Source organism: Acomys minous (assembly GCF_964271855.1).
Source record: "Acomys minous genome assembly, chromosome: 17".
In the NCBI taxonomy this organism is placed as follows: domain Eukaryota; kingdom Metazoa; phylum Chordata; class Mammalia; order Rodentia; family Muridae; genus Acomys; species Acomys minous.
In genome coordinates, this window is record NC_140500.1 from 15,269,075 (window position 1) to 15,281,243 (window position 12,169).

Consider the following 12,169-nt stretch of genomic DNA (forward strand, 5'->3'; position numbering starts at 1 on the left):
TTTGAGGCAGGGCATTCTTCAGAAGGGACTAGCAATTCCCAAGCAGGGCACAGCTGTCCTCCCACACCCTCATCTTTTTCCCTTTGCAAAGGAAGGACACAAAGTGGGAGAGGGGTCTTAGAATTGCTTGACAGAATGCTCATGGGGTCTTATTTTTACTCTTTTAAGTGTAATTGTGTTTGGGGACCCCCTTCCTACCTTGGAGAGGAGGCCTCTCAATTCCCAGGAGAGTGTTAATAGTTTGATACTCTTGCTCTTATAGCGACATTTCCCCCTTTATGTTTAATAAAACACATGCAAGTAATGCTTATAGGTAAACAAGGTTGCATAGACACAGCCAGATGTAGTGGGCCACATCTGCAGTCTCAGCACTTAGGAGGCCAAGGCAGAGGATCATTACCTTATAGCATGGACTATAAAGTAAGGCTCTATCCCAGAGGAATAAGTGCATAAAGTAAAACTCATTTTCATGAATTTGTAATCCAGGAAGTGACATATCATGCGTTTCCACTCAGGGCAGGAAGGTTTACATTGCATAGATCTCCTTAACATTATAGCCAGTCAGAGACGATGCAGCTTTGTGTCTGCTTGGGGAAAAGCAGGGTAGAGCAGGCAGGAATATGGTTGACTTTACTGTAGGAACTTGAAGTGGCTCTGTGTTTGGTGTCAAATGAAGCAGCTGAGTCGAAACACATTGTGCTTTGAGAGGATCATTCATTCATTCACGAGACTTCATGGTGGGGAGTGGGCCAAGAGGTAGAGGTCAGCCTAGGCTACACAGTGAAGCCCTGTCTCAAATACGTAAGTAAATAAATACACAAATATAGACACAAAGTGAGCTGAATCATCCAGAAAGGAAGCCACCTCTGCCTTTCTCTTTTCTTCCTGCTTAGAATGAAGATTCGCTGTTTAGAACCCCACAGCCACCACAGAATATATATTCTTCAGAATATACATCATATAATCAGATATGTATAAAATTATGTATTATGCTTACGCACATTATAATGTATGGTTATTCCACCTCAGATACAGCTTGGCCAACAAACCCACTCTTCTCAGTGTTTTAGGTGAATTTAGTTCTATTCTTTTTTTTTTTTTTTTTTAGTTCTATTTTTAATTTCACCTGAAAGTTAATTTTCTTCACTTATCTGCCCTAAAAATGAGAAAGGGTAATGTGAGTGGTTTCTTTTGAAAATTTAGGGGAGAAAGCCAAGGGATACTTCTGCTGTGTTATTTACTCCAGGAAGTAGGGAGTGAAGGCTGTGGAAACTTCCTGCCTCCCTGTAGAGGCTCCCAGCTCTGGTCCATGTCTGTGTGGAAAAGATGGGTCAGGAGAGAAGAACACAGCCCTCCCCTCTCTCCTGGCACTGCTGCAGCCTCACCACCTTCAGGTTTAGGGAGCAGATGCCTCAACTTGCTCCCAGAGTTCAACAAAGCTGGGAAGATGGTCTCTGTGTGGTCCAGGCTGTGCCTCCTGCAGCAATGCCTCTCCAGAAAGTCTCCCTGCCTTTTGAGTGGTGGGCTCTGCATATCCTCTGGGGCCTGGTCCTTATGGCCTAACTGAAGAAGTTCCCTTGGTACCAGAATGACTTGGAGCCACCCACAGGCAGGGCTGACTCCAATTTAGAATGATAGCAACACTTTAAAACTGAGGCAGCACTGCCATCTGTTGACAAATTAGGGACAAGTCTCCCTGGCTCACCAAACCTGCCAGGACGGGGTTCTGCTGAGGGGGGCGTGGGTGAGACATTGCAAGAGGCGTCTGCTGGTGGAGCCCTCGGTGACAGTGCCTTGTTCAATACATTTTTTTTTAAACAAAGAAAGACTTCATCAGTTTTTTAAAAAAAGGGTAGTTTATATATATATATTTATTTTATATATATATGTTATATATATAATATATAATATATATTATAAATATTATATATATTTATATATATATTTATTTTATATATTTAGTTTATATATATATTTATTAGTTTATAAATATATATATATATTTAAAAGAAAACCTTTCCATTTAAAAATATTTAATTTATGTATTTTATGTATATGAGTGTTTTGTCTGCATGTAAATCTGCACAGAAGAAAGGGGCACCAGATCCCATGGGACTGCAGTTATAGACTTCTGTGAGGCACCACAGGGGTGCTGGGAATTGAACTCAGAACCTCTGGAAGAGCAGCCAGTGCTGTAACTGCTGAGCCACCTCTCCAGCCCGGTGGTTTACATTTTGAAAAGCATTTTGTTTCTTTTTGTTTTTCAAGATAGTCTTACAGTATTACTCGAAGCTAGCCTCCGACTTGTTATGTAGCCCAGGCCAGCCTGGAACCAGCCATTCTTTTCCTTCTGAATCCTAAGGGCTGCAGGTATGAGCCACCATGTCAAAGACTATTTCCTTATATCTATTTGCCTGCCTGCCTCCCTCCCTCCCTCCCTCATCTGTCACTTCTCTCATGCTCCTTCTCACTTCCTCTCTTCTTTCCCTTCCCCTTCTCCCTTTTTGTTTGTTTCATGAGACAGGCTCTCATGTAGCCCAGGCTAGGATCCAGCTCACTATACAGCCAAGGCTGGCCACAAGCCCTTGAAACCCCTGCCTCCATCTTCTGACTGTTGGGATAACTGGCTCTTCTACTTGACTTTTCCATCAGCCATAAGAAGTAGAGGAGGGTGTGGCCTCCCCAATATGCAGTACCCAGAGTCCCCTGAGGTGAGCTGGCCTCGGAGAAGGCGAAGCCTCAGCCTTGGATAAGGGCTCTTCTCGTATGCTCCTCTCTTGAAGCAGGCTTACAGCCACCTCTGCAGCCACCGTCCACTCGCACCTGCTCCTTTTCTTGGAAAAAGGAGGTGGTCATGGTGAGGGGTTAGTGCAGTGGGCCGCCCAGCCTTATCTCCTGTGGGTGGGAGGAGGCCGACCCCTCAGCATGCACACAGGGAAGGAGGTGGGTGTAAGTGAGACCCCCTCCCTGCTAGGCCTACCTTCACTCTCCAGGCGCTGCTCCACATTGGAAAGGGACCTGGTCCAGGGCTGGTTATGGAAGGCACCACCCTGACGCTCTACCACAAAGGGGCCCGTCGGGCCCTGAGCATAGGCCTCTTTTGGGGAGCTCAGTGGGCCTTCCTCCTCAGTTGCTCTGAAGAAGTTCCTCCAAGAAGACTTCTTCTTGAAAAGGCTTAAGTGCTTTTCACTGGAGGGGGAGCTCCTACAAGGCAGCGACACCTGTGTCCACGAATCAGTTGACCAAGTCCCCAGTGCCTTCTGGGACAAACTTCTTGTTCTGGAGAGCCTGGGGGAGAAGACAGCCGGGGTGCTCTTGAAGACATGATGTCTGGCGTAGAAGGCCAGGATTTTGAATTCTATGCTGTTTGGGTCATCGTCTTCCAGGGGGATGTCTTCCAGGTCACATACACTGGTGCTGCACATGTTGGGTCTGGAACGACAAAAAAAACCCAAAGATGTCCTATGTGTGGGGGCATTTACTTCACAGGTTAGGAGAGAGCAAGGGGGAAAAAAACGAAGAAAGCCAGAGAACAGGCTTATGGGGACATGCTTGAAGGTTGCTGAGAGCAGTTCAACACAGCATCTGGTGGCCAGGGCTTGTATCAAGTAGCCCAGGTTGGCCCCAAACTCACTAAGTCAGATACATTCAGGGAAAATAAGTGAAAAGGCAGCTGTGGCCACCCTGGAGGCTTTAGACCACCAGGCCGAGCAGTCTCTGTTTCTTCTGCAGATCCTTTCAAAGGAACCCAAGGCTGTGGAGGGGGTGGAGAATATTCTTAAGGGAGAGGCAACTCAGGAGGTAGAAATATATATATATATTTCTTTCTGTATATATTTATATGTGTATTTATATATTTATATGTATGTGTGTGTTTATATATTTATATATATATATGTGTGTGTATGTGTGGTGTGTGTATGTGTGTGTGGTGTGTGTGTATGTGTGTGTGTGTATGTGTGTGTGATGTGTATATGTGTGTTGTGTGTGTATGTGTGTGTGGTGTGTGTGTATGTGTGTGTGATGTGTATATGTGTGTTGTGTGTATGTGTGTGTGCATGTGTGTGCGTGCACATGCACGCGCCATCAGCCTTTTCTGCTTTCCCTTTGGGAATTACCTTCTGCCTCAGCTTGTCCACTGTTTCCTGAAATTGGCTCTCTGGACAAGCAGCCACTGGGTCAGAGTACCCATAATTTTATAACATTGAAAGGCACCAATGGCTGAAGAGGAGAGCTGTTCCATGTTCAGCTGGGAGAAGACCCCCAAGCCTGGAAAGGGGTGGGAGTGGTTCTGTCATCTTGATTTCCATCCAAATAACTATACAGACAGAGGGAGTGGACTCTGCTCCCGCTCCCTGCTTGAAGTTGTCATAGAATTACCCTTCCTGCTAGCAAACCTTTGCCTTGGCTGAGCATCTAGTTTGCAGAACCCTAAGGACTACTTTCCCTTTTTGTCTCAGATTTGGGAAAGCCTGATCTCCCGCTTCTCATTTCATTCAAAATTCAGCTGTGGGCATGTTGTCTAACAGCTTGTGTTTCTTGTCTGATAGTCTTGAGTTCGAATCTTACCCACACCAATGTCTACTTTTCTGCCCCGGGGAAATGGCATTATGCCTCTGACCTTGTGATTTCTGTAGACTGACAAGAAATTGTAACAGCCATGGGGGGACGGGTATTGTGAGTGGAGAAGACAATGCGTGGGAAGTCTTGGCGCAATATCTTGCTCAAAGGTGGGGGTCACAGGCTGGTAAGATAGTTCAGCAAGTAAACTGCTCGATGCCCAAGCCTCCCAACCTGAGCTTGGTCCCCAGAACCCACATGGATGCAAAGAGAGAACTGACTCTACAGACCTCCACATGTGGCATGTGCACACACATACGCATTATACAACATTAACAATAAATAGTATGTGTACATGCAAACATATGTATGCATGCCTGTATATATGTATACATACACACACACACACACACACACACACACACACACACACACACACACACACATATATATATATATAATGGTAGCTACCCCAGGCATGGTAGCTTGTGCTCCACATTCTGGAAGCTAAGGGTTTGCAAATTCAAGCCAGCTACTATCTTCTTCTTCTTCTGTCACATGCACATCAAACAATGATGAGGACATATTTGCAAACATGTCATTAGGCACATTGTGCCAGCAGCTAAGAGGGGTATCACATCACTTGGTGATATAATCTCAAGGGACAATCCTTAGATCTTGTGTTTGGCTACTGTGGTGGTTTGAGTAGGTTTGGCCCCATAGACTCATGTGTTTCAAAGCTTGGCCATAGGGCGTGACACTATTAGGTGGTGTGGCCTTATTGGAGTAGGTGTGGCCTTGTTAGAGGAAGTTACGTCACTTTGGAGGCTGACTTTGAGGTTCCCAATGATCAAGCTACACCTAGTGTGACACACAGTCTCCTTTTGTGGCTTGTGGATCGAGATGTAGAACTCTCAGCTCCTTCTCAAGTACCATGTCAGCCTGCACACTGCCATGTTTCATGCCATGATGATAATGGACTCAAATTCTGAAACTGTAAGACAGCCCCAATGAAATGTTTTCCGTTATAAGGCATGGTGGTACACGCCTGTGATCCCAGCACTCGGGGAGGCAGAGGCAGGTGAACCTCTGTGAGTTTGAGGTCAGTCTGGTCTACAAAGTGAGTCCAGGACAGCCATGGCTACACAGAGAAACCCTGTTTTAGAAAAAAAAAAAAAGAGATTGCCATGATCATGGTGTCTCTTCAGATCAATGAAATCGTTAGTAAGACAGCCATTTGAAGCTGGATTTTTTAAAACTACTTTTTGGGCTCTTTTTCCCACCCTTTATCCCCATCCACCCACCCCATTCAGAGAGGAGAGAGAGAGAGAGAGAGAGAGAGAGAGAGAGAGAGAGAGAGAGAGAATCTGTATCTAATTTTTCTACTTGTTTCTTTATTGAGCAGACTACTAACAAAACCAACCATGCCCCCTAAACAACCAACAACCAATGACCCCACCTACTGGGATTCTAACATTTATATGCCCTCTGAAATTTTCCCAGAATTCCAAACATCACACAATCACAGAAACTATCTGCAGCTGGAAAACCATGAGGTAAATCATAGTCAGCTGCTGCAAAGCCGCCCCATATCCCCACACCTGGGGTTAAGAACATATACTTGTAATATTTCTGTGTTTTCTAAAAGAAACCAAAATTCTCTCTCATGGAGTGGATCTTGGGTTGGTCCAGGAGTTGGTTGGGCCTTCCCTCAATCTCTGCTCTATCTTTCTCCCTGCACATCTTGGAGGCAGGGTGGTTGATGGTCCCTTCCCTCTTCTAGGAGATTTGTCTAGTTAGAGGGCGTCCTCTTCAGTCTCTATGGCCCCTGCTACTGAGAGTCTCTGCTAGAGTCCCATCCCATGGGAAAGAACCAACCCCTGACACTGTTAACCATACTAGGACTATGCTATGCTTGCAGACAGGAGTCAGGCAGAGTTGTCCTCTGAGAACCTCCACCTAGCAGCACCTCAAAACAGATGTCGAGACTCACATCCAAACATTGGGCGATATGCAGGGAGTCTTGTGGAAAAGTCAGAGGAAGGAGAAAAGGACCTGGAGGTGACAGGACCTTCACAAGAAGACCAACAGAGCCAACTAACCAGGGCCCAGAGGGGCCTGCTGTGACTGAAGCACCAACCAAGGACCTTGCGTGGACCAGACCCAGGTCCTCTACAAAGATGTAGCTGATGGGCAGCTCAGGCTTCATGTGGGTGTCCTAGTAAGGGGAGCAGGACTTTCTCTGATGTGGACTCTCTGCCATGGATGCTTCTCAATTACTTCTTCCTGGCAGGACTGCCTTGCCAGGCCATAGGAGACTCTTCTCACACTCAGTCCTGATACAACTTGGGGTAGATGGGTAGGTGGGCTCCCCTCTTCTGAGGAATAGGGGTGTGGGAGAGAGGGAGAGAGCTGGGAGGTGAGGAGAGATGGGCTTACGACAAGGATGTAAAGTGAATAAATACATTTTTAAAACTGAAAGAATAAAATGGGGCATGGTGGCATATACTTGTAATCCCCAGCACTCAAGGAGGCAGAGACAGGCAGATCGCTGTGAGTTCGAGCCCATCCTAGTCTACAAAGCAAGTCCAGGACAACCAAGGCTACACAGAGAAACCCCGTCCTGAAACAAACAAACAAACAAACAAACAAACAAACAAAAGCAACCAAAATTCCAGATTTCTCACTCCAGCCATTGTTGACCAAAACATTACTGTGTGGTGTGGGATTGTGTAACTTTCCCTGCCTCTGTCCTCGGTGGGGCTCTTAGCCAATGTTTCCTTCTTTGCTGGTTCCGTTGTTTTTTTGTTTTTTTTCCCCAGAAAGCTGAGGACACTGTACTTATAAGCAAGCTACAGTGATCTTAATGGAAACCACTGGCACCATCCCTCCCTTGCTTTCCACTATACCCTGCCATACCAGGACCAACCTACAGGGAGGGACAGGATAACACCTACACACAGGGGTTGAAGCAGCGGGGCACAGCGCAGACAGCTTCAAACTCACATCATCCTTAGGCACCTTCATCTCTTTGGTCCTTGTTTTCCACATAGACTGAGGTTCAAGTGCCAAGGCTGTGTAACTCAGTGACAGGACGCTTGCGTAACACACACAAGGCCCTGGGTTCCCAGTGCCATAAGCAAATAACAAACAATCCTCTCCTTGCCTAGACTGAGGCTGTTCTAGCTCCCCTACTTTGGCTGTGATGTTCGAAGGAGGGACAGGGCTCCAGTTTCTCTACAGGCTGAGCACTTCTTGTTCTTGTGGAGCATCCCTGCTCTATTTAGAAGAGGCCTGAGCTGGCTCCTCTGAGGAGCGGCTTCGCGGCTGGGCCCCGGGGGCTTAGCTAGGCAGGTTCTAGTGTAGGACAGCTGGGAGCTACAGGGTGGTTGGGCCAAAAGTCAAGCAAAGAAAGATTAGAGAGCAGAAGTGGCTTTGCCAGAGTAGCTAAAGGCAGACTTGTAAAACCCAACACCTGCTATACAGTCATATTTAAACAACTCCTCCCGTGCCCACAAAGCAACTTCTGATAACTGGGTGGGGGGAATAAATTCTCAGGGAGTACGGTACAAAGGGGGGGATTCTAACAAAGCAGCCTCCCTTCCTTTCAGCTTCTTCACATTCTGGGCTAATCTGTCTTTCCTAAGCTGCTCCAATTGCTCACTTGTGATGCCTGAGATCTAGGGCCCCCCGGCAGAAGCCAGCAAGCTGTCTGGAGGACACACTTCTTCCTGATTTCTTAGCGCTGTTCCTCCTTTGCCTGTCAAGCCCATCTGTCCAGTTTTTTTTTCCCACAGGCCTTCTCACAGGTCATGGGGTCACTAGTTCCTTCCACTCACCCAGCCTGCCTGTCATCTCTGTCCCACATCCCTTCTGCAGTCTCCTGCCACACCAGCTCCTCTGCTCTCTTCAGACGACCATCTCCTCTCACATGGACCATAGTGACATCATTTTCCCCACCCCCCCAATCCCAGGACCCACCCAGTAGCCAAATGACCTCTGAAGAATGCGTGTACATCTTAGGGCCCTGTCACAAAAGCCCCAGCTGCACAAGCTTAGCAATGTGCCTTAGATCCCCCCAGAGCCTACAGAAAAGCTCTGACAGGATAAGAGGTAGAGATCGGAGAATCATTTAAAAGATGGCTGCCTTCGGGTTACTGTTGCTGTGATGAAACACCATAGCCAAAAAATTGGGGGGAAAAGGGTTTATTTTGTTTATAGTTCTACATTGCTGTTCATCATCCAAGAAGTCAGGACCAGAACGCAAGCAGGGTAGAAACCTGAAGGCAGAAGCTAATGCAGAGGCCATGGAGGGTGCTGATTATTGGCTTGCTCCTTATGGTTTGTTCAGCTTTCCTTACAGAACTCAGGACCTCCAGGCCAGGGGTGGGCCCACTCATAATGAGCTGTGTTCTCCCTCATCAATCTCTAGTTGAGAAAATGCCCTGCAGCCTTGCCGACAGCCCAGTTGTAAGGAGGCATTTTTCTCAATTGAGGCTCTCTCCTCTCTGATAACTCTAATTTGTGTCATGTTGACATAAAACAAGCAAATACAATGGCTCATGGGTCAAATGGCCTGAAGTAGGCAGCATGGCAGAACTCCAACAGGGATCTTGCCTCAAACTAAGGTGGAAGGAGAGAGCTCCCCAAAGTTGTTCTGTGACCTCCACATTTGTACTGCGGTGTCATGTGCATCTCACCCCCACCCCCAGAGTATGGCTTAAAACCTGAATCATATCAAAGGCTCCTGGATTCAGTGACCAGATATATAGATATCTCCGCCGGGCCCCTCCATCCCCCCTGTCCCCGTTTGAGACAGTGTTTCTCTGTGTAGCCTTGGCTGTCCTGGACTCACTTTGTAGACCAGGCTGGCCTTGAACTCACAGAGATCCCCTGCCTCTGCCTCCCGAGTGCTGGGATCACAGGTGTGAGCCAGCGCTCCAGCTTCTGTAGATCTCTTAAAATCACTTACTGCTCTCACAGAGGACCTGGGTCCCACATGGCAGCTCACAACCATCTGTACCTCCAGTTCCAGGGGATCTGATGCTTTCTACTGGCCCCTAGCGGCCACTGTTTATATGTGGTGCACATAAACACACACACACACACACACACACACACACACACACACAGGAGAAAAAATTTTAATAGATTTTAATCTGATCATGCCTCTAAATCTAACACCAGTTTACAGAATGTACAGGAGGCAGAGAAACAACCTAATGATCAAGAAGAAGCAAAGATCTAAATTCAAGATATGGCCACTGCTACGAGACAAATGCAGATATGATGCAAGCCTATATTCCCACCTACTCGGGACGCTGAGGCAGGAGAATTGCTAGTTGGAGGCCAAGCAGGGCTACATAGAAAGGACTCTGTCTCAAAAAGAATGAGGCAAGGAGCTATTTTTCTTAACAGACTGAGATCACACACACACACACACACACACACACACACACACACACACACACACTGAGGTAAAGGAGGGTTACGGACTAAAAGACATATAAACACTTCCCTCACATGCCGTGAGTGGCCCTCCCTTAGATCTGAATTCAAACACATTTACCTTATAAAGATGCAGATGTTGTATCTCTACGTGTATTTGCTGTGTAGGCAAATATGATAAGAGTTTACACAGCCTGAAGATATGGTAGCTAATCTTCACTGTCACCTGACTGGATTTAGAACCATCTAGGAGACACACTTCTGAGCACTCCTGTGAAAGCCTTTCTAGAGGGGTTTATCCAAGGAAGGGAAATGGCACCGTCCCATGGCAGAACTACATGAGGGATCTTGCCTCAAACCAAGGTGGAAGCAGAGAGCACCAGCTGCCACAGCTACAGCCTCTCACTGGCAGGCCTATAGGTCAGCCAAGCCAAGCCAAACCAAACCAAACCGAAAGCCATCCTTCTGTCAAGTGTTTTGTCACAGTAACAAGAGTGACTGATACAGATGTGAGGTGTGGAGCTTTGCCTAGCTCTTCCAGCACCTGGGATAATGCCTGGCAGCTTAGAGGTGCACAACAAATAAGAATGCATGGATAGATGAAGGAAGGAAGGAAGGAAGGAAGGAGTGATAAAACTTCCAGAGGAAACATGAGACATTGGGTAGAATATGAATTTGGGCAGTTTATTTGATAAATTACAAATAAATGTTACTAAAGCTGCGTCCCAAACATTACAAATTGAACTAAAATACAACTTGTTTATCTGAAGTTCAAATGCCACCGGGTGTCTTGTATTTGCTAGACCTCACAACACTGTGAATAAAAGATGCTGCTGAGAAGTCCTGAGAGCTGATGAATAAAGAAAGGGTTGGGGCCGAGGATACTGAATCAGCCAGTAAGTATGCTACAGTGGGGTCTTCAGTCACAGTGAGTGAGAGAGACTGGGCTCAGATTGCTTAGAGAAGGGTTCTGGACACTTCTGTTTAAATTGGGCAGTTTGGGTCGGGTGTGGTGGGGCCCACAGTTAATCCCAACACTCAGGAGTTGGAGGCAGGGACACGGGGACCTCTGAGAGTTTGAAGCCAGTTTGGTCTCATAGAGAGGCCCTGTCTAAAACTATAAACAAACAAACTGGCAGCTCAGGACAGGCAGTGGGCAGGACACTCTTGTCTCCTAAGCGCATCCTCTGAGGACAAGTGTGTCTCAGTGCATCCTGGAGTATGGGTGTAGCCTTCCAAACTGCAGCTATGCATGTGTGCTGAGAGGAAGAGGGGGACCAGGCTTCTTTGAGAAACAAGGTCCTATATGGCTGACTCAGAAATGGGGGAACCACTGAGCTGAAGTGAGAGCGTTATGCCCTTCCACTTTGTAAAAGGAGAGCCTTGTCGCTAGCCAGTTACACAGGACCTGGGGACTTAGATCAACCAACAGAGAAGTTAAAGTAGAGGAAAGGTGATGACCAGGGTGCATGGCTGCAGACGGACACAAGGACAGATGGAAGACAGAGTTCCATGGTGGGAGTTCAGAACACAAGTGGGCAAAGGGAATATGTGGACACAGAAAGAGGTGACAGTGAGTGTACTCGACAGCTGGGTATGGTGACGCTCGCCTGTAGTCCCAGCACGCAACAGGCTGGAGCAGGAGGAGAGGCAGTTTGAGGCCAGCCTGAACTGTAGAGGAGGCCAAAGTTTTGAGAGAGAGTGAGTGATTCGATCAGAGCACACTGTATAAATGCAGGAGGTCCTCAAAGAACAGATCAAAGAGAAGTTTTTATTTTAAGGTTGAAAAGGTATAGGTTTTTCTTCTCATTCAACCTTACCTGAGGGAGAGCTACCACAAAACTCAAAGCTTGGCCTTATCTTAAAGCAGCAAAAGAATTGACCACAGTTGATGCTGTGTGTTCTCAGGAACTCCTAATGACCTTTCTCCATAAGGGAACACTGGTTCTCAACCTGTAAGTCGTGACCTCTTTGTGAGGGGAACCAGCCTTTCACAAGGGTCTCCTAAACTCATAGGAAAACACAGACATTTCCATTATGACTTATAACAGTAGCAAAATTACAGTTATGAAGTAGCAATGAAAATAACTGTACAGTTGGGGGGGTTACCCCAATCTGAGGAACTGTACTAAAGGATCAAAGCACTAGGCAAGTTGAGAAC

General features: G+C 46.8%; 1 protein-coding gene across 4 annotated transcripts in view; it reads right to left on the bottom strand.

The window, feature by feature from the left end:
• Window positions 1-12,169, bottom strand: part of BCL2L14 (BCL2 like 14) — a 46,060-nt gene that overhangs the window by 12,150 nt on the left and 21,741 nt on the right. For all 4 annotated transcript variants that reach the window (XM_084765029.1, XM_084765026.1, XM_084765027.1 and 1 more), the window contains one exon: window positions 2,981-3,432. In XM_084765029.1, coding sequence (XP_084621155.1) covers window positions 2,981-3,425 — 445 coding nt within the window. In that variant the 5' untranslated portion in view covers window positions 3,426-3,432. The remainder of the gene's footprint in view (window positions 1-2,980; window positions 3,433-12,169) is intronic.